Source organism: Leptonychotes weddellii, chromosome 1, assembly GCF_054177405.1.
Source record: "Leptonychotes weddellii isolate Sample4059 chromosome 1, ASM5417740v2, whole genome shotgun sequence".
NCBI lineage: Eukaryota > Metazoa > Chordata > Mammalia > Carnivora > Phocidae > Leptonychotes > Leptonychotes weddellii.
Window position 1 is genome coordinate 47,156,961 of NC_138369.1, and position 22,065 is coordinate 47,179,025.

General features: G+C 51.0%; 1 protein-coding gene across 4 annotated transcripts in view; it reads right to left on the minus strand.

Annotated features, from left to right (window-relative positions):
* The window catches only part of FGD5 (FYVE, RhoGEF and PH domain containing 5), a 123,829-nt gene extending 111,051 nt beyond the window's left edge, over nucleotides 1-12,778 (minus strand). For 2 of the 4 annotated variants that reach the window (XM_081801597.1, XM_081801592.1), the window contains exons 1-2: nucleotides 12,548-12,774; nucleotides 1,178-3,836 (exon numbers count right to left, since the gene is read on the minus strand). In XM_081801597.1, the coding sequence (XP_081657723.1) occupies nucleotides 1,178-3,836; nucleotides 12,548-12,560 (2,672 nt within the window). In that variant the 5' untranslated portion in view covers nucleotides 12,561-12,774. Of the gene's footprint in view, nucleotides 1-1,177; nucleotides 3,837-12,547 lie in introns of all 4 variants that reach the window. The other 2 variants (XM_081801602.1, XM_081801590.1) reach the window with 2 other exon arrangements.
* Between the last annotated feature and the right edge of the window lie 9,287 nt (nucleotides 12,779-22,065).

The following is a 22,065-nucleotide window of genomic DNA, read 5'->3' on the forward strand; positions in this document are numbered from 1 at the left end:
AGTTTACACACGGCCACACTCTCCAGATCAAACTCAGTCCCTCCAACAGTGTTAGTGTTTACCCTTGCCCCAGCAAACAAACCCTTTCATTCTGGAAAGAACTAATTAACAGCCTCACCCAGACTTGGGGGAGGGAGAAGATGGAGCCAGGGTGGGGAACCATGTAAAAAACTCAGGAGAATAAACCACATAAACACTTCTAGCATCTACACTCCAGCGACAGCTCATGCTAATTGCAAATCATCTTATCTATTCATTACTGCAGGCGCCCTGGGAACTCCGAGCAGTAGCAGCGTGTGGGACTTGGTGAAGTCACTGCACACAAGGGGTCAGAATCAGGATATCCTTTAAAATCACTGCCATTTTCGCTTGTATTAATTCCAATCAGGTGCTCCCAAAGAGAGTAAATGGTTGAGGCTGAACTGCATTGCCTTTAAGCTGCATCCACAAGGTACAAGGAACAGCAAGATTTGGCAGTTATCCACTTGGGATGATCAATAAGGGTATTCAGTCAGTCTTGGGAAGGTGGGGTCAGAAAACTCCCACTGTTGTTAATAATTTCAGTGTTTCACTCGTATTTCCAAGGTGAATGAGTCAAAAAAAAAAAAAAAAAAACCCATCCTGGATGTACCTCTTAAAGGCTTCTATTCAGAAATTTAGCTCACGGCACCCTTCGCTCTTTAAACAATTTAAATAGATTGTCTTTTCTAGTTCCCTTGCATAGAGTGTATATTTACATAGTAAAAGGGTATCAATCTCAATTTAGGGTATTTTCCTGATGGTGAAAGATATTTAGTTTGGCAGGATACCAGGACCTTCTCTCTTGGTGACTTTCCTGGAGAGGACTAGCAAACCCATCCTCCTAGATGAGAAATGTCTCTCAAATAATGGAAATACAAATGCTCATATTTACACTGTATTTGGCGTTTTAGACAATACTTTCACACAGATGATCGTCTCTGATCTCTTCAAACACTCCGCCGTGAGGCAGCAGAAATCCCATTTCACAGATGTAGTAACTGGGCTCAGAGAGTAAAGCCACACACCCCAAGTCACACAGCTAGAAATAAGCAGAGCCTGAGGCTAAAAAGCAAGTCCATTCTGTCCCCTGTACCTAAGCTTACCTCTCGGATGGTCACACTTGCCCAACCACAAAGAAAATATAATTTCACAGTACCTTTCTGCTTCTTGGTCTGCGCTCTGTTGTTTGCTTTCAAAGGCATTGAAGCTGCTCATGTCCACGTAGCCATCGTTTTCATTTGCCGTGGACAGGGCTCTGCTCTGATCTTCAAACAGTTTTGTAAACGTCCCAGCCCTCGCAGGCCTCCGGGGTGGAATCTGAATATTTTCATAGTCTGAGTTCATGGCTGGGATGTTCTCATAGTCTGAAGTGTCGGCGTTGGGGAATGAGATGGACCGAGGCTTGGTCAGGGGCAAGGGCAGAAAGGGGGGCCGGGAGCGGTCTTCGAAGGACTCCACTCTGGACACCGTCCTGCTGAAGGGGACACCTTTCCTCTTGCCATCCCTGTAGAAGATGAGGGAGGAAGGGGAATCGGAAGCCCGGAGCTTGCCAGTCCGAGCCTTAAGCTGCGGGGAGTTGCTGAGGCTCCTGCGGTCAATTTCCAGAAGCCTGGCAGGCCCATGGTAGCTGGATTCTGAAGACGACCTGGAAGAAGACACGTTGACATCCACGTGCACTTTGTTCTCCGACTTCTTTTTAAAAGTCAGTGCCAGGAACCTCTTGAAGGATGACTTCTTCTTCTTGGTGTACTTGTCTGGGGGCTCACTCTCGATCAGCAGGGAGGGAGAGCTCTTTGTGATGGGCTTTTTGGTGATGCAGGCCAGGTCAAAAGGGGGCGGGATGTCGACCACAGAAGAGGGTGTTGAGGTGCCGCTGGACGGAAGGTGGTTCCTCTGGGAGAAACTCCCAGAGGAGCCAATCATACAGGGCAGAGAAAGGTTGTCGTCTTTCCTTTTGATCCTATGGTCATCCAAGCCCGATGCCTCCGACTCCCGGTACAAGGAGACTGGAATCTCTCGGCCTTCCACAGAGAATGATCGGGGGTATAGAGTGAAGGCTCTGGGCTTTGCTGGCAAGGCCCTGCTGGCTTCCAGTGGTTTCCCCTCCAACGAAAGAACCGTCTTTCTCGCCTCCTTGGTGGCACCTCTAATGCCAATGGCTGATGAGCCAGCTTCTGGTCCGGTTTCTTCTGGGACAGTTTCTGGGACATAGCCAGCCACCTTCCCGGAGTGGGGCCTGGCCCTAGTGATGATGTTCTTCCTGTCGATGGAGACCAGGCCACCCTCAGCATCAGAGTTCATTTCTTCTTTTGTGCCATAACCACTCAGCACATCAGATGCAGCCTGTGTCTCAGGCTTCTCTCCTTCCCCAGGGTCAGACCCTTGCTCCAGGTCAACTCCCATCTCATAGGGGTTGGTGAGCCCATCGTCTATGGCATCCTCATCCTCTGGCATGACCACCACGTCAGGGACAGAGGGGCCCTCCCCAGAGCCACACAAAGTTCCAACAATGGGGTCCTGCTCTGCACGTTCTCCAGACTGTGGTTCCTGCTGTGACTCTAAGTCTTTTGCTGACTTGGAAAAAGAGGAGTAGCTCTCGCTACAGAAAGAGGTGCTCTCAGTCGGAAAGAACTCGTAGGGACTTCCTGAGAGTGGAGTCACAAATTCATCCATGCCATCATTCTCGAAAGGAATGATTTGGCAGCTCTCCTCGGCAGGTTCTTCCTGTACCAGGTCTTCACCTTCTCGAGGGTCCTCTCCCACCTCCCGGGTGACTGCTGCCATTTCTTCTTGGTCCGTTTTCTCATTTTGGTCAGGTGGTTCATCCTGGTCATCCTGGTCACCACTGGCTGTGGCATCTTCACCCCCTTCCTCTGGGACTTCAGGGCTGTCTGTGGCCATCTCTGCCTCCTGAACACCCATGGCCAAGCCCTCATTCTCTGTGGGTTCCTTGCTGTCATCTTCAGCATCCCCTTCAGGGGGCCTGTCAGAATCCACACGTTCATCTGGAGCCCCTGGTTCTGTGTTGGTGGAGCCTTCCTCACCACCCTCCTCTGCCTCCGTGGGTGTCCCAGGGGGCCCAGGCTCATCACTGGGAGTTGCTGGACCCTCTAAATCAACGTGAGTTAGAATGATATCACTTGGAAGGACTGCTTCTCCATCCCAAGGGCCCCTGTCCTCCAGGTTGTACACGTTGTGTTCTTCCACTAGCTTCTCTTCCTCCTCACTTGTAAATGTCTGCTCCTCTGCCCCTGGGTCACAGGCACCGTCCTCCACCCCCACATTCTCAGGGGTGGGGGCTATGCCTCCATCAACCTCTTCACCCAGCACCACTTCAGCTGGGGCTGCCAAGTCCTCAGCAGCTCCCATCCCCTCCAGGTCGCTCTCCTCGCCTCCCTCCCGGCACTCCTCTCCAGCGGCATCTGGAGGCACCATTACTGCATTCTCTGCAGAGCTGCTACACCTGGGTTCGTCCTCTTTCGGCGGAGCCTTGGGGACCACAATGTACTCCTCATCAGCCTCAGACTCAGAGCACTCCAAGTTGGACCGGTGCTCTCCGTAAAGCCCCCTGTCAACGCAGAGCACTTTCCCATTGCTGCATTTGTTCAAGCTGTTGATCATGTACACGCTGGCTCTCCACTCACTGGGGGTCGCCAGCCTGGGCTTAGGGGCAATGGGGGGTTTCGGTCCCCTAGACATGGAGTTGGGACTGTGAAGACTATCAGGCCGGGGTGATGAAGGGAATTTGGGTGCTGTCACAGGTGTGAGGGGACTGGCAGTCTTTGGCTTGGGAGCAACTGGTGGTTTTGGTGAATCTAAAGGATGAAAATAGAGAAAACAAGGACACAAAAAGTACAGTTACCCTTATTTCCATTCAGAGTCTACCGCTTAGCATTTTCAAGAAAACATTGAAGATAGTTTCCCAACCTATGTGAGCCCAATCTACTATGTTCTGTCTTCGGTTTATGTCCTCCACCACCATCTTTAAAATCCCTTCACCTCTACTGATAATTCATTCTGTAAACAAAGTGAATAGATCTTCCTTTTGTACACAGTCCAGCTAACAAAACTCAACTCAATGACATACTCCTCAAACAAAGGTGTGCAGATCATTGTAATCATTGATCCAACAACCATGTATTAAATGCTTTCTAGGTGCTAGGTACCCATGAGACAACGCTGAACTTGACAGTCACCATCCCTGCCACCCTCATGGAGCTTACATTCATTCTACAGTTAATTCATTGGATACCTACTATCTATATGCATAGCACCGTAGACAGGAAGGTCTTCTAGGGTCAAGAAGAGAAGGATACCTCTCTTGAGCACTTGCAGTTGAGTCAGGGAGGCAAGACTAACAGAACAATTGGAGGACAGAGCCACAGACCCTTGGAATATTATGATTAAATAGCCATTATCTCATTCCTTCAAGGACAATACACCAAAGGTCTGTGACAATGATGCATGACTCTTCTAAGGGTCACCTCTGAATTCTACATGCTTTAAGACTGGTGTCTAGCTAACTGCCCTGCATCCAAATTTCATGAGCACCTGGATTTCATGGGAGAAACCATATGGTATTTTCCAACATGGATATTTGCAAAAAGTCTCCTGCCTTATGGATGCGGAGGATCTATCTGACATGTCAGAATAAAGGATGTGATACAAATGCACGTGCAACAGGAGTCAGAGAAGCAAGAGATACCATGACTAGGAAGACCTCCTGGAGAAGGTGAAATTTCAGCTGTATTTTGCAGAATGGGAGGGATCTGGTGCAAGGGCCAAGGGAGTAGCTGCCCACTTCCAAGTTCATCTGTCCTGCAACAAGCATGCCTCCATGCCTCCAAGCCCCTGGCTACACTGTGGGCAGAGTGAGGAACGAAGCTTTCCAGGAAGGTATCTCCATCCTGACATCTTGGCTTCAAATGCACTTCTTGGCTTCCCACTGCTCATAGATGACAACATACAAATCTCCCCTTGAGCCAGCCCCTCCTCCCAGTGCCATTCCCACTAAGGCCTGGGTTTGACACAGAGCAGCTGCAGAATGCCAGCCTGGCTCATGACAGAAGGGAGATGGAGCAGAGGTCCTAGAAGTCCATCAGCAAACTTCTCCTCCCTATGCATTTGACTCCCAGGTAAACCCTTGCAGCCCCTAATCCTAGTCATCTGTAGTTCAGGGCTCTCTGGCAGAGACAGAGTGTGAGCCATGTTTATATCACATACGTAATTTTTAATTTTCTCATAGCCACATTAAAAAAGTAAAAAAGAGTATATGAGGCTAAGCGGAAGACGCCAGACTGAAAAGCCTACCTATCATATGATTCCATTTATTTGACATTCTGGAAAAGAAAAAACCATAGGGACAAAGAACAAATCAGTGCTCATCAGGGCCTAAGGGAAGGAAGGGGGTTTGACTCCAAAGTGGCAGCATGAAGAAGCTTGTTTGTCTGGTAGAACCCTATCTTGATTATGTTGGCGATTACATAACCCTAAGCATTTGTCAAGGCTCTTAGTACTGTATACCCAAAAAAAAAAAAAAAGTGAATTGTACTGAATGTAAATTTAAAAATAAAAATACATATAATGAAAAAAAAAGTAAAAAAGAAGCAGGTGAAATTAATTTTAACAATACTTCTTTTTTAATTCAATATATTCAAAATACCATCATTTTGGATATCATCATGTAATCAGTGAATCATGTGTGGATCAACATGTCATCAATATACAAAATTTATTAAGGAAATATTTGACATACTTTTGTGTACTAAGTCCTTGAAATCTAATGTGTATTTTACACTTTTCAGTACATCACAATTCAGATTAGCCACATTTCAACTACTCAGTGGCCACATGTGGGTAGTGGCTACGGCGCTGGCCAGCACAGTGCTAACTGGTTTTAACCCATCTTCATGGGACTGTTCCATTGGCACCTCAATTTCAATACATGTGAAGCCAAAGTAAGTATCTCCCCTAAACTGGCAGAACTGTGTAAAAATTAGCTGAGGATGCCCCAAAGGAAATTAAAAAGGCCTGGAATAGCAAGAATACAGGTGCCCATATACCCTGTTCTGTTCCTGAAAGGGCCCAATTTCAGAGCCTCTTTAGTTACACTTTGCAAATAAATCTAATGAACTTAGTGGTCAGGTTTTCCAGTGTACAGCTAATTAGGAGGGGTAGGGATTGGCAGTTAGAACAGGAATACTGCCAGGTGTAAAATGTGGTAGTGGCCAGTAAGAAAGGAAGAGAAGAGACACAGCTGTCAAGACTCTAAAGGCTAAAGCACCCACTGCCCCAACCCCCTAACCCACTCCTATATTCATCCACATTAACACCCAGGCCAGCCACTGACATCTAGATAATAACACAGAGTCTTCAAAATCTAAGTGGCCTTCCAACTCCTTGTTTCCATAAGCAAATATGTCCTAATTTAGAAAAATATCTGTCCAAATTAGTAAAACACAAAACAAATAAAAAAAAATGCCACACACAAAGACAACAACAACAACAACAAAAACCCACCCAACTATGTGGAGTTTAAACAGCTAACCATTAGCTAGTCTGTCATTGTAGAGTAACAGAGTGAGCCTTTGGAGCCTGGCTGATCTGGGTTCAAATCCTGACTTTGCCACTTTTAAGCAATGAAACCGAGCCTCAGTTTCTTCATCTGTAAAATGGGTACAATAGGTACACCTACTCTCAAGAGGTTATGAAAATTAAAAGATATATATTAAAAGTGCCCAGCAGTAGGTCTTCAAGTAGAAGTACTCAATAAAGAGAAGCTATTATTATTCTAATAATGTCAGTCTTTGCCTATCCCACATCTTCCCCTGGTATAAGTCTTGCTTTACACCGATATGTAATATTAGGTTCAAGCTCCCAACATCAGGTGTCAGGCACTGGCATGAAATTATTCTTTGAGGGTGGGGACTCTCATTTCTCATCCTTAACAGGTGGTATTTCACATGAGCGCCATGAGACCTGACAAAGGGACAGATGGGCCATGAAAAACGACCGTCACCTTGGCTGCATCACCCCCACCCCCACTCCATCCTTCATCCAATCAAGCTATTGATCTGTGGGCGCTGTCTCCTCAAGAAAGGTTACAGTGGGCGTCTGAGGCGTGATCCTGCAAGAAAATGCCTTCCCCACAGGATCCCCTAGGAATGACAAGTATCTAGTGTCCATGTCCTGCTTCCAGCTCTGAGATTCAGGGTGTTTCACCTGCATCCTCTCTGAGATCAAAGGATGCCAGAATCAGAAAGGCTTTGTCTGACCCCTCAGGAAAAGATCAGGAAACTGAGGCACATAGAGGCGAGGCATACGGTTTTCAGCAAGTCTGGAGCAAGGCCCACGTAGAATGCGGGTTTCTGGCTTCCTGGTCTAGTCACTTGAACCTCTGCCTTCACCCTTTTGCCCTTGAGCTTTCTTCTACAGTGGAGACTCAGGGCTCCCAGCTTCTAGTGAGGCAGAGAAGGGTAAAATTCAAGGAAACTGAGACCAGAGAGACCAGAGACAGCTAGCCAGGTGTGAAATTTACATAAAGCTGAGTCCAGGGTTCAGAAATACTAACCGACCATAAGGTGAATGACTGGCTTTCATTTGCTCCCATCTAATTCCCATTAATCCGACTCCATCAAACAGATATTTATTGAGCACCTACTATGTGCAGGGCACTCACCTAGAATCTTTGGACAAATCAATAAACAAAAACAAATATTTTGTCCCTGGCGAACCTTATATTCTAGTAGAGGAAGATAAGCACTAAAAAGGAAAAGCATATTACATTATTGTACATTAGATGATCATAAAGTCTATGGAAAAAGATTAGGAGTTTGGTTTTTTGTTTTTTTTTCAATTTTAAGTCAGGATAGGCTTCACTGAGAGGACATTAGAGCAAAAACTAGAAAGATGTGAGGGAAGCCAGGACTCAGGTGGTGTGTTCAAGGAGGGCCAGAGCGGCTAGAAGGGAGGCATGAGCGAGCAAGCAACAGGGAGAAGCAGGAGATGAGGTCAGAGAGGTCACAGGGAGGGTGTAGATTATGCAGGACCCCCCAAACAGAAGAAGGACACGCATACTCTGGCTAATGTGCTGAAAATAGGTAGAAGTGGTGTGGATGGATGCAGGGACACCCATGAGGAGGCTCTTGCAATAATCCAGGCAAGAGATGAGACAATGAATGGAGGCTTGGACCAGGTTGGCAGTAGTGGAAGTGGTAAAGAAGAGTCAGATTCCAAATACGAAGGCAGAGCTGGCAGGATTTGCTGACAGTCTGAACATGGGGTGTAAAAGGAGAGAAGTCAAGAACAACACCAAGGTTTTGAGTCAGAGGAACTGGGAAAAAGAATTCAATTGGTGCTGGGGAGGGAAAGCCAGAATTTCAGTTTGCACGTGTTAAACCTGAGTTCCCTACCACACACCTAGGTGGAGACAGATATCAAGTGGGCTCCCAGATATACCAGTCTGGGTTCAGGGGAGAGGTCTGGCTGGAGGCATCCATCACAGAGATAGAATTTAAGGCCTGGGCCTGGTGAGATCACCAAGTGAATGAGTGTGAACAAAGAAAAGAGCAGGGCCCAGGAGGGAGCCCCAGTGGCCCTGAGGTTATGAGAAGGAGTCAGGGAAAGACACTGGGGAGGAATGAAAGAAAATGAAGGTTGTGTGAGAGCTTCAGCTCTGCTCCCTCCCTCTCCCCTCACAAAAAGGAGCCCCATAGAGCCCCTCTCCTCAGTACAAGTTTATTTGGGTCCCAGACCAATTCTGCCTAGAGAAGACCCATGGGAAGAGATAGCATTGGGGTGCATGTGGAAGGACGAGGAGGATTTTCCTGATCAAAAAAGAGGCTGGGTATGCCAGACAGAGGGAATAGAATGTGCAGAGGCCCAAAGGCAGTTAGATGCAAGCCATCTGGGAGTACGGTAAAGAGTTCAGTATGGCAGGGATGGGGGATTACAGGATAAATCCGGGCTGGGGCTTCCTCCTCTGGGTTAAGCTCAACTTTCTGACTATCCAGAACCCAGCATGGGTGGAGCTGGTGGACCCTCTGCTGTCTCATGAGTTCCTCTGGCTGTGGTATGAACCTTCCTTCTCCCAGTATCACAGAGCCCGGGGGGGTGGAGGGGGGTCATACCTCTCTGCCCAGGACCTCTTGGCAATTTGCTATGCGTAAGGATAACTCAAATGCAGAATACCCTTTGAGCCAAGATGCCAAGAGTTAACTGACAATGGGGGAACCACAATGACAGGAGGAAGAGATTTTTAACAGCTTCTGGTGACAGAAATCATTCCCAGCCAGGCCCCATTACTAGTTTATATTTTCTCTATTTCAATTAAGCATCTGTCACTCACACCCACACATGCTGCTGTTTCCTTGTCAGTTATGCAGAGGTTAAATGAGAAGGGGCATTGGGAGGAGCACTGGACTAGGAGTTAGGAGCTCTGATCTCCACTCCTGGCTCTGCCATTAATTGGACATGTGACCTTGGGCAAGTCCCTTCCCCTCACTGAGCCTCAGTTTCTCCATCTGTAGAGCAGGGGTGCTGCACCAACCAGTTAGTAAGTGCCTTCTGCTCCGGCCGACTATAGCATATTAAAACTCATGGCTCTTCTCGTGTCCCCTGATATCCCCTTGTTCAGTCCCTGAGTCTGTTTCAACGGCAGTTCACTATATTCCCCCTGGAACTCTCATAGCCATATGTTCCAAGAGTAATTATCTTCCAATTTCACCTTCCAATTGCATCTTAATTTAACTTTCATTCCTGGGTGCCTGCTGGAATGTCCAAGCCAAGCCTGATGATTTCTAATTAGGCTGCTGTTAAGCTAGTCCAGTGATCCACGACAGGGCACATACTGGGAAGACCACAGGGACAAAGTGGGAAAAGCATGGGCCCCAGGCTCAGACAGACCTGAGCTCCAATCCCAGCTCTGGCACACATCATCTGTGTCATCCTGGGCATGACACTTTGCCTCTCTAAGCCTGTTTCTTTCTTGGTAAAATGAAATAAATACCTCCTTTTTCTATAAGGATGTTGAAAAGTTCAAAGGAAATAACAAACATAAGACACCTAACAGTCAGTTGGCTATAATTTCTTGGGCACTTACTATGTATTTAGCACTGGATAAAAAAGCAGGCTCTCAAGCTGGACAGTGTGTGTTTCAATCCCATCTTGGCTCAGTGACCATAAGATCCCTGCAGCTCAGTTTTCCCATAGGGATAGCAAGAGTACTTACCTTGTAAGTTTACTGTGAAAACTGAATTGATTGAAGTAAAACACTTAAAAGCAGCACCTAGTTCACAGTAAGTGACCAATAAATATTAGCCAGTATTCATTGGTAGCTTATGACAAACATTATTCCAGACACCTTATAAGCTTTATTTAATCATGAGAACTCAATGACAAAGATCATACTATCCCCATTTTTCAGATGAAGAAACTGAGGCACAGAGGTGAAGTAACCGCCTCAACGTCACATAACTAAGTATACAGTGGTTCTGAAATTCAGTCCCATGGAGTCTGTGAGCCACTATGTTACATGATCAGGAAATTCAGAGCATGGCACACAGAAATCATTATGTGAGCTTCCCATCACTGCCAGCACACTGAAAAAGTAACCAGTTTTATGCTGGAGGCAAGTTACAGGACGGCTAAACCCAAGAGTAGCAACTGCTAAGATTTCCTGGGACCAAACCTGCCTCTCAGTTTATTCCGGCTCATTCCATCCCCCAGATTCTCAGAAAAGGGAGGGCTTGCCTAAGCCTCAAGCAGGGAAACGTGGGAAAACTGGAACCGCTCTCACCATTGTTTTAAGTGAGTTTTATTAGGAGTGTAGGAAAAAGCTAGCCCGGCTGTGTTCAGGCTGTGCCAGAAACAGGCAGGAGGCAACCTTCTTCCTCCAAGGAGTGGCTGGCTGGGCACTGGGACCCTGCTCCAGCCTCTCCCAAAGTGGCACCCCTGCTGTGACCCACACTCTCTCACCATCCAGGCGTCCACATGCCCAGCAACAACAGGGCCTGGACACAGGAAGGCTGCTTCCACACTCCCAAAGTCCCCGAGTGTCTCCTTTGTCAAATCAGTCCAGCCAAATGTCTCCCGTCTGCACTTCACTCCTAAGACAATGACTTTTTTCATTAAAAAGACTTAAAAAAGAAAAAGCCCACAACACACACACACACACAAGGCAGCAGGATATGGTTCTAAGACAGCCAAAATGGTGGCTTCCTGTTTCTTTAGGGATGTGTGTTTTGGAGTATGGCTTCGGACAAGGGTGTTGGTCCAGGAGGGGGCTGCCTTCTGCTCAATTTTAAAAGAAAAGAAAAAAAAAGAGGGACTATCGCTCCTTGGCAGGGAAATTAAGTTAGCTGAGCCCCTTGCTTTGCAAACTCGCCTCTCCGAGGGAACTTTCTGCCCTTGGGGTGGATGGAGTCAGGAATCCTGAGAACGGTTCCAGGCATCGCCCATCTGAGTCTCAGTTACTAAATCTGTTAAATGGCACTCCTCTGAAGGGACTGCTAGTATTCGCTATCAAACGCATTCTGGATTTCCCGGAATCCCTGAACTGGCAGAGTCAGATTCACGAGGCAGAGACTCGAGGGATGGGAGGGAACGTCTGGAGTGCGGCTCAGCCTCGCCGAGGAGTGTCCCCCTTGGCGTTTCATCCCCTGGGGGAGGCACAAAGAGGGCCCCGGGCCAGGGCCCTGCGAGGGAGGGGTGCGCTGCGGGGGGGGGGAGGGGCGGATAATTTAGGGCTTTTTTTTTTTAAGATTTTATTTATTTGACAGAGACATAGCGAGAGAGGGAGCACAAGCAGGGGGGAGTGGGAGAGGCAGAAGCAGGCTTCCCGCGGAGCAGGGAGCCCGATGAGGGGCTCCTTCCCAGGACCCAGGGATCATGACCTGAGCCGAAGGCAGACGCTTAACGACTGAGCCACCCAGGCGCCCCAATTTAGGGCTTTCTAGTCTCCTCCAGGGAGTGAGCTCCAAAGTCTCGGTGTCTAGGAGAGAGAGGAGGGAGCAGGAATCGTCTTAAGAGTGCGCCGCCGGGTACGGAGGGGCCGGTAATAGACCCCGGGGTGGGGAAGAGTTCCGGAAGGACCCTGGGGCCCAGGAGGGGCCTCTGAGAGGCCAACGAGGGCCTGGCGGGAACCCCGAGGAGCCGGAGTGAGGATTCAGGAGCGCGACCAAGTTGCCTTCGCGAAAGGAACGTTTCTCGGTTGCCGAGCGGTGCCCCACACTGGGGTCGCGGTGGGAGCGGCGGAGGGCATACGCGGCCAGGGTGCGGCCTCGCCGAGACTGAGGGGGCATCCTCCAGGCGGGGCGTCTCGGACAAGGGGCCCCCCGATGAGTCTCAAGCCTCCTCGGCCGGGGGGCTCCGGACCCGCCCATATCTCGGCCGCAGCCGAGCAGAGTGGGAAGGTCGGGGCATTTTTCGGCGGCTCGCTCCAGGCGCCCCGTGGGCTCCAACTTGGAGCGCCTGGCGCGGTCCCCTCGCGCGCGTCCCGCGGCGCCAGAGGTCGAGCGGAGCCTCCTACCTGCTCTGTTCATCTTCCAGCACGCCCAGCCCGGGGCCGCCCGTCGGTCAGTCAGTCGGTCCGTCCCAGCGCGAGTCCGCGCGCCGCCTTACTCCATGGCCGCCCCGCGGGGCCCGCACTCCCTGGCGCCCGCCCCGCCCCCCCGGCGCGCGCCGGACTCCGCGCGGCGCGCAGGGCAAGTGGGGGCGCGGGGCGCGAGCCTCCGGGCTGGGCTGGGCGGGGCGGAGCGGGGAGGGGGCGCGAACGCGGGGCGCTCGGGGCGGCGGCCGGGGCAGCGCGCGGCGTTGCCTTCGCTCGAGATTCCGCGCGGAGCGCGGGGCAAGTGGGGGCGCGGGCCGCGAGCCTCCGGGGGCGGGGCCGCGCTGGCCGGGGGCGGGAGAGGGGAGGGGGCGCGAGTGCACCGCGCGTGGGGCGGCGGCCCGGGCAGCGCGCGGCGTCGCGTCCGCTCCGGGTCCCCGCTCCGTACCGGGCGCGCAGCGCTCAGGGCGCCGCGCCTCTGCCGCCGCTGCGCCTCCGCCCCCTCCTAGACGTTTCCTCCCGCTCTGAGGAAGGCTTTTTTTTTTTTTTTTTTCCTTTTTGCTCTGTCAGGGATCGCAGGGGATGAGGGGCGAGGCGTCCCCGCGCACATTTAAAGGGGCCGTGATGACTCGGGGAGCCGCGCGAGGTTCAAGGGACTAGGATCAGTTGAGGGGAAGGAGGGAGCCCCTCGTGGGCTTTTGGAGACCTCCTAGCCCCTCGTCCAAGGGACCGTCCATCTCTTCCTTTTCAGCCTCGGGCATGCATTCGGTCCTGGATCAAGCGCTGTGCAGAGAGCAGAATAAGACCGCTCCCAGTTCTTACCCTCATGGAGCTTAGATGGGAAGTCAGTGGAGACACAGACAAATAAGCAATATCATTTCAGAGAGTGATAAATGCCTTGAGAGAGATAAGCCAGGGTAATGGGGCAGAGCACTGACTCTCAAAGTGTGCAGATCAGCATTGGAATTGCTAGAAATGCAAATTCTCAGGAGACTTCCCCCCCTCCCCCAACACACACACCAGACTTACTGAATCAGAAATCCTGTGTCTAACAAACCCTTGAGGTCCTTCTGATGTAAGCTGAAGTTTGAGAACCACTTGTGTAGAGAATGGGTGATCAAGGAAGGCCTCCCTGAGGAGGTGACATTGAAAGGAAGACCTGGTTGATGAGCCTTTCTTTGTTCACTCAGCGCACACTGGCCAGCATCTCCCTGGGACCAGGCCTGGTGCTAGATGATATGGATGACTCTGACCAAGCCTTCGCCCTGAGGTCCTGGTCTGATTTGCCATGCAAACATAGGCAGAGTGCTGGGATTGGGACAGGAGTGCAGGAGAGCTTGTGGGAACTCAGAGGTGCCCCACCTCCCCAGAGTGAAGAGGGTTCAAGCAAAGGAAAGGCCTTTCAAGTAGGGGAAATAAACTGAGCAAAGACTTAGAGGTGTGAAAAGGCATAGCCTGTTGGAGGAGCCCTAAGGGTTGGCTTGGCAGGGAAATAGACAGCTGGTGGAAGCGTCCCAATAGGAGCAACAAAAAGACTAAGATGAGAGGTGCTTTTTTTTTTTTTTTTTTAAGTAATCTCTTTGCCCACCATGGGGCTCGAACTCAAAACCCGAAGATCAAGAGTCCCGTGCTCCACCGATTGAGCCAGCCAGGTGCCCCAGAGGTGCTTTGAATACCATACTAAGGGCTTCCTTCCATCAGACATTGAAAGCTGAGGGCAAGGACATATCTTCCACATATAACTACATTTATGGAGTGCCTAATGTGTGCCTGGCACAGCTCTGTACATGCATATTTACTCATTTAAGCTTCATTACACCCTTGTGAAGCTGGTATCAAAATTCTTCCCATTTTAGGGGCACCTGGGTGGCTCACTTAGTTAAGCATCTGACTCTTGACTTCAGCTCAGGTCATGATCTCATGGTTCATGAGACTGAGCCCATGAGATTGAGCCCTCTGTCAGGCTCCGCACTCAGCAGGGAGTCTGCTTGAGATTCTCTCCCTCTGCCCCTCCCCCACTCACATGCGCTCGTGCGCACTCTCTCTCTCTCAAATTTATTTATTTGAGAGAGAGAGAGCACAAACATGGTGAAGGGCAGAGGGAGAAGCAGACTCCCCGCTGAGCAGGGAGCCCGATGTGGGACTCGATCCCAGGACCCTGGGATCATGACCTGAGCCGAAGGCAGACGCTTAACCGATTGAGCCACTCAGGCGCCCAAAATAAATAAATCTTTTAAAAAAAAATTCTTCCCATTTAACATTTGAGGCAACTGAGCAAATTGCTAAAATGAGATTTCCTGATTCTGTTCTTGCCCTTGCTGCTCCATGTCTGCATCTCCAAAACCCACCTCAAGATGTGGCTTGGTCATTTAGTAGTTTGGTTGTGAGTCTACTATGTACCGGTGTATAGGCATTCAGCAATTCCAGCACTCTGTGGGAAGGGTGGCAAGAGGTGTGTGTGTTGGGAGAGGGGGATGTCTCAATTCATGTGGAAATTGGGGGAGGAACATGGAACATACCCCCTTCCCACTAGCACCAGCATTCCCTCCTGTCCATCAAATGGGGAAGAAGAGCCCGGAAATTACCCCTTGCCAAGGTGATGGCTCCAGGGCAGGGGCTGTGCATATTAGGTGTTCACTAAAAATATGTGAAAAATACAGGCATGAAGGTCTGATTGGAATCATTACATGAGCTTGTTGGTGCCCGGCAAACAGAAGGTGTTCGATGCACACAGACTGAAGACAGGAATGAATACATTTCAGTTAGGTAATGTGGAAAGGCTCTGAAGAGGTTACACTCTTTTTTCCCCAGCATTATGAAAAATCTTATATAGTGTCTTCACACTCACCAAGCACTTCCATACACCTAACTAGGTTTGTAGGTTTTGTTTCCATTTATTTTTATTGTTTAATGACCACAGTATAGAATTAGATTATGCACACTTTCAGGCAAGGGCATAAGGTGTACCATAGTTTCTCTAAATTAGGAATGGAATTTGATTCTTTCAAAGGACCTTTTCATCTCTGAACTGCCATGGAGTTCTTAAGCCTCCAACCTTTTGTAGAGAAACACTTGTGCCTCTGGAATAGAAAATCTACACCAGAATTTGTGTTACATGGACAGGGTCTTAATAAATTTTATGGATCCCTGCCTGGAAGTGGTGGGAGGAAGGGGATGGAGATGGTGGTGGTGGAGGTGGGAGAGGTGATGTTTGAGGCAAAGCAGGTGGAGGTGGTGAGGTGACAGAGTAGCGGTGGAAGTCAGGGTGAATATGATGTAGTTGGTGATGGTGGAGGAGATAGAGGTAGTGGAACAGATAGATGTGGAGGTGGTAGACTTGGAGGAGGTAATGGAGGTGGTTGTGGAATTGGTCAAGGAGTGGAGGTGGTAGAACTGAGTGAAGCGATGAAGGTGGTGGTGGAGTGGAAAGAGGTGATGGACATGGTGGAGATGAGTGAGCTGATGGACGTGGAGTTGAGTGAGCCGATGGACATGGAGGTGGAGTTGAGTGAAGTGATGGAGGTGATGGTGGAGTTGAGTGAGCCAATGGACATGGAGGTGGAGTGGGTCAAGGTGATAGAGTGAGGGGATGGACGTGGTGGAGCAGCTAGTAGAGAAGGTGAGGGATGTCTGTCTGAATATGGGTACAAATGAGTGAGTGGATATGTCACTTCAATATTTGATACAAAAAGAAATGTGCTTAAAAGTTGAGCTTGTTTCTGGGAATTAGCAATAAAACCCAAATAACCTAGGACCCCAGGGCGGGAGCAGGAGAGGGAGGCTCAGATAATTCACTCAACAGTCAATGTCACCCTTCGCTGTAGGGCCTGTGCAAAGAAGGGAGGGCAGGAAGAGACCTCATGCTTTGCTAAGCCCTTTCCACGACTGTTGAATTTGGGATTTGAGGCTAAGCCAAGTCTACTTAAAAAGATCATAGCACCAATGATAGTTGGGAAAAAAACACAGGTCGAAACTTGTTTAGCTGAAGCCACGTGTTGGTGTGGAGTGATGGACTATGAAGTGGAAACGCTTATTCCTGTGCTTGCTTTTCCTAATAAGAGAAAATGGATGTGAAAGACCATAAGGCTTTACAAACATCCGATGCTAATACTGGTGGTTGGACTTGCTTAGTCCTTATGGAGATGAGCCATAACCACTCACTGAGCTCGGGGGATGGCTGCAAAAACCACAAAGAGCACGGCCATGTGGGGTAAGGAGCCCTTCACTCAGGGATTCATCCCAAGAGTCCTACAAAGGGATTATTATATCCCCATTTCCCACAAGGGAAGATTGAGGCCCCAATGGGGGAAATGACCTGCCCTACAACTGAGCCAGGACTCAACCATTCACTTCAAGAACATAGTCTGAGTTCTTAACCACCAAACTACACCATTCTCTCTGTGATGGGCCGGAAGTCTGCTAAGATTTCCATGGTTTCCAAATCACTCCTGCTGTCTCAGTCCTTCTCAGCAGACCATGAGCCACCTGGGGGGGAGGGGGGGCGCGGTATGCTCACTCGACAGACTGGGAAACTGACGCCCAGAGGGGATGATACAGCGAGTTAGGGGAACAGCCAGTGCTGGAATCCACAGCCCCTGTCACCCAGGCCCAAGCCAGAACCACCTGGAGCCTGAGACCATGAACCTTCTCCAATGCTACAGTCATTGACTTTGCCTTTTAAGGGCAGGCCCTCTGCTTTTCTGCAGGAGCCTGACAGGACAGGGCATGACACACATGACCCACAGCAGGAGTCAGGCCTCCCTGACCAGGCTTTCCTTCTCTCTCCTGCTTTCTTTTCCTTCCTCCTGTCTTTCTATATGCCCTGGATGGTCAGAGTGGCCAGCAGCAACCTGCTCACAGTGGTGGCCCAGCCCACATCTGCAGGAGCGTTGGAAGGGGCATTCAAGGGAACCAACTGTGTGATTCTGATACGTCCAGGGAACAGCTAGGTGGGAGCCTCCGAGACTGAGTAACTGGGGGTGCAGGGGACGTGGCCAACTGGCGTGTTGCCAGTTGAGGCTTTGGCAAGGTGAACAAGCAATACTAACAAGTGCTGACAGCTAACATTGACAGAGCACTCTCTCTGTGTGCTTCTTGTGGCCACGTGGCGTGGCTTCATCATTACCTCCATTTCACAGTTAACAAAACTGAGGCTCAGGGAGGTAAGAGATTTAATCAAGGCTCAGAGCTAGTGGTGGAGTTGGGACTAGACCTAGGTCTTTCTGTCCCCAAGGCCTGCGCTGTTTCAAGTTGCATCATATCTGTCCAAGAGCACCGTGGCAGAATCAGGGACAGAATGCTTGGTGGCCTTCCCTCCTTCCCTCCCTCCCCCCCTCCGCCTTCCCTCCTTCCCTCCCTCCCTGCCTTCCTTTCTTCCTTCCTTCCTTCCACAAAAATGCACCGAGTGCTTACTCTATGCCAGGCACTGGGCTGGGTACCAGATAAACAGGCCAGACTCACTTCATGCCTTCTAGCTCTCCCAGGCCAGCTGAGGAAATAGGACTCCTAGTGGCAAATTATCCACCAGTTTGATGGCAGCACTAATGGGGGGAGACACCAACCTTCTGACTCCCCTCAAATGCCTTTAGATCCCTGGTGGAGGGCTGCCCAGTTCCCTGGGGCCTCTGAAATTAAAGTCACCCCTCATTGGACCTTTTAAGGCCCCCAGGCCCCTCCCCACTGAAGCCTCCTCCCTCACACCACCTCACATACCTGTGACACAGCATAAAAGATCAGGATCCTCCAAGTAAGCAAATGTCTCCCATCTTTTTTTTTTATCCTGGGACCATCTGGGGCCAATTACCTGCCTGCACACAGCTTAGGTCACCTCAGATCAAAACCAGTGAAAACCAGCACCCTGTTCCGCCTGCCCAAAGGCCCTGCCAAGTGCACAGCCAGCACTGAAGCTGGACATGGCCGTGTTCTCAGAAGCAAAGAGCACCCAGGCCCTGTGAGCTCATGCGGAGGCGGCCATGGCCAAGCCTCCCAGACAGGCAGTAACCACATTGACCTGTGTCCCACCCTCAGTTTCCCCATTGGTGAATCATAGTAGCTAGTATTGGCCGAGTCTTATTTTGTGCACTCCATAAATGTTCTGCATATATCCTTAACTCATTTAATCCTCTCAACAAACCTATAAAGTAGACAATGTTATTACCCCTTTGTTACAGATGGGGCTACCGTGGCACAGCGAGGCTGAGGCACTTGCCCGGGGATACTCAGCTGGTAAGTGGTGGGGATTCCACCCTGGCTCCGGAGCTGGCTTTCTTACCCACATCAGCACACGGTACCCCTGTCAAGTGGATATGATAACAGTGTCTGTTCATTAAAAGAGACAATTCATCGAAAGCATTCAGGAGCGGGGAGAGAGACATAGGAAATGCTCAATAAAGAATCATTATCATTTAAATGTCTACTATACAGTTGATCCTTAATAAATGTTTACAAAGTACACCAGGAAATGGGCATGAAAACCCCACCATCGGAGCAGGAGAGAGACAGGAGAGGGCATTTACTGAGCAGGGGCTGTATACTGGGATTGGTGAGAGGGGGCAACGTGGGAGGCCGTTGGGAAGCATGAGGAGGCAGGCCTGGGTTCTGCTTCCTGCGCCAGCCCAGAGAGGGTGACAGGGCTTTGTTTCCATAAAGCTGGGACCCCGTTCCAGCCACCTTCTCCTCCCTCCTCTAGGCAGAGTACCCCCCTGGGTTTCCCGTTTTCCACCAGCAGTAGGTATGCCTTTTGTCTCCAGGGACAAAATGCATGTTATTAAAATGGAAATGCCCCTGGCCCCGCAGCCTCTCTGGCTACTGACCCCCAGGTCCCCACAGCCTTGGACTGCTCACCCCCACAACGCCACAGCTGCAACCTCATCAGCTTCCAAGGCTTATCTTCCCTGGGAAGTCATTGAGTTGTCTTCCTGGCTCCAGGGGTGGCAAATCGGAGCCAGACACCTGCTGGGGTGGATGAATTTTAGCAAGGCCGCCCTGCCCTGCCCTTCCCTTCCCGTGCCCCAAAGATTGGTGGGGGGAATGTCAGATAAGTTTGGCTCAGGCCTCTCCCACCCCTACCCCGCGCTGCACCCGCCCAGGCCAGGCATGAGGAGAGGGGGGAGCCTGGGGCCCGAAGACCCTAGCTTTACCAGTCACTGGCTCTGTGGCTGTAGGCAAGACACCTCAATTTTCTCCTCTGTAAAATGGGAAGAACTTTCTCTTGAATCAGGGTGAGGATTAAAAAGGAATGTTAGTTCCCCCTCTGTCTTCACTTTCCTGTCCTTGACAAGCTCAAAGTCCAGTCCAGGAGAAGGGCTGGGGGTCAGCTAACTGTGGCACAGTGGAACTGGGGGTGACAGCAGGGACCTGAGTCGAGCTGAGGGGCTAGGGGAGAGGAGGCGACATGGGGCTGAGCTTTAAAGGTCAAGTGTCATTTTCCAGGTGGAAAAATAGGGTTGCCATTCCAGGTAGGGAAACAGCCTGAGCCAGTACCTGTGGGGATGGAAGAGGAAGGCAAGGTTGGGGCAAAGGTAGGAAGTGGTCACAGCACAGGATGGTGCAGGGAGGTGGGGCGGGGAGGGAAGCTCTCCAGTGGTGCGCCAAAGAATTTGGACTTTCCTCTCTGCAGGTGATGGGGAGCCACAGAGTGTTTCTGGGAGAGGGAATGGCATAGTCAGACTGGCGTGGTAGGAAAGCTGGTGGCCAGAGTGGTAAAGGAGTTGGGGGGGCACGCCTAGAGATGGGATGACCCAAGGAAACTGGGGCAGGGGCCCAAGAGAGATTAGGCCTGAATTCATGAATGTTCCTGACCCACAGTTGGGAGGGCTCAAATGCATGCTGGGAAGACTTCCAGGAGGAGGATGGCTTTGCTCTGCACCCTGAAGGAGTCATACAAGCAAAAGGGAGCAGGGCAGGGCAGGGCATGGCAGGCAGTGGCTGGAGGTGGGAACTGGGGACCAATAGCCCAGTTAGTCCTGTGTGCAGAGTAGGGAGTACATTTAGGTGACAGGGACAGGCAGGGGCCTCAAAGGCTATTGTTCAGCAGACCTTTGGCTCCCCAAGGAGGGGCTGATCTCTGGGGGAGGGGAGTCTGGGGTTGGGCAGGGCCAGCTCGGAGTTTTTATCACCACTGGGTGGGATCCAAGGTCTGTGGAGGAAGTGACCACCCTCTTCCGGCCAGCCATTTTTTTTTTCCTTCTCCTGGCCTGTTTGGCTTTTTCCCCGAGGCCGCATTTCCACAACGGCCCCTCCTGGCTGGCTGGGCGTGGGTATGGCTCCACCACACACCCATCAGCAGGGGCAGCCTGGCCCTAGGCTTCCTGCCCCTCTTTGGGCAGGCTGATTGGAGGAAAACAGCCCTCAAGCCTTCTTCAAAACAGGAAACTGCTCTCCCTGCTTCCTGAAGGACAGGAACTGTCCCCATGGCAACCATGGGACAAAGAGGCCATGTTAACCCTTCCGAGGGCAGGCCTGGCTGAAAGCCCCTTCTTAACCAATCCCTTGTGGGTGTGGCAGCGTACCAGTGACAGGGAGGGTCCGTTCCGGTGACACTCTCAAAGTCTCAGCGCTATCCTGAGGAAATGGCATGGCTGGGACTTTATACCCATTAGATGGATGACAATGTTGAGGCCCACACAGAGGGTGAAGGCCTGGCCAGATAGTAAGTCAGGTGCTGCAGGGCCCAGGTGTGGCAGCTGAAGCTGGTCTGTCTCCATCGAAGCCTTGGCTCCTTGCTATGTGTCCCTTGGGTAAGCGGCTTCACCTTCTCCAGCCTCATTTTCTCCACCTGTCAAATGGGACAATTAGAGCGCCCGCGTCATGGGGTTGTTGTGAGCATCTCCTGAGGTCATCCACTCATCCAGCACATATTCACTTGTGTTGGGCCAGCTACTGCAGGTCCTGTGGATGCGGCAGTGACGACGCTAACAAAAACCCCCTGCCTCGTGGGGTGAGTGTCGTAGTTGGGGACGCAGGCAGTCAAGAAGTCCACAAACCAGGGCAAGGGAGAGACCTTCAGAGAGTGATTAGTGCTGTGAGCGCTAAGTGGGGAGCAGAGCAGGGAGGGGTCTCTTGCTGGTCCAGGAAAGGCGAGGACGCTGGGCGAGAGGGACGGGCCTTTTGTGCCAGTCCCCCCGGGGACGGCATTCAGGCAGAGGGGCCCGCAGGAGGAAGGGCCGGAGGTGGGAAGGCCTGTGCTGTCTGAGGAGCAGCGAGGCGGAGGGGAGGAGGTGGGAGAGCCCGGCCACCGCGGCCCTTGGGCTGAGCTCTCAGAGCGAGGCAGTCGCACTGCTGGGCGACGCCGAGGCAGGCAGGAGCGTGCTCTGAGCTGCATTTGTACATTCCATTTCCCTCTGGCTGTTGGTGCCCAGGGCATGCAGCTCAGAGACGGGGCCTCGGGACTCTGAAAGGCATGTTTTCTAGGGGACCTTGGGCTGTGACCCTTGAGAAACCTGAATCCTGGGGAGAGGCAGCCGTCTGTTGTCGTTGGGGTGGGGGGCGGGGCAGGGCGG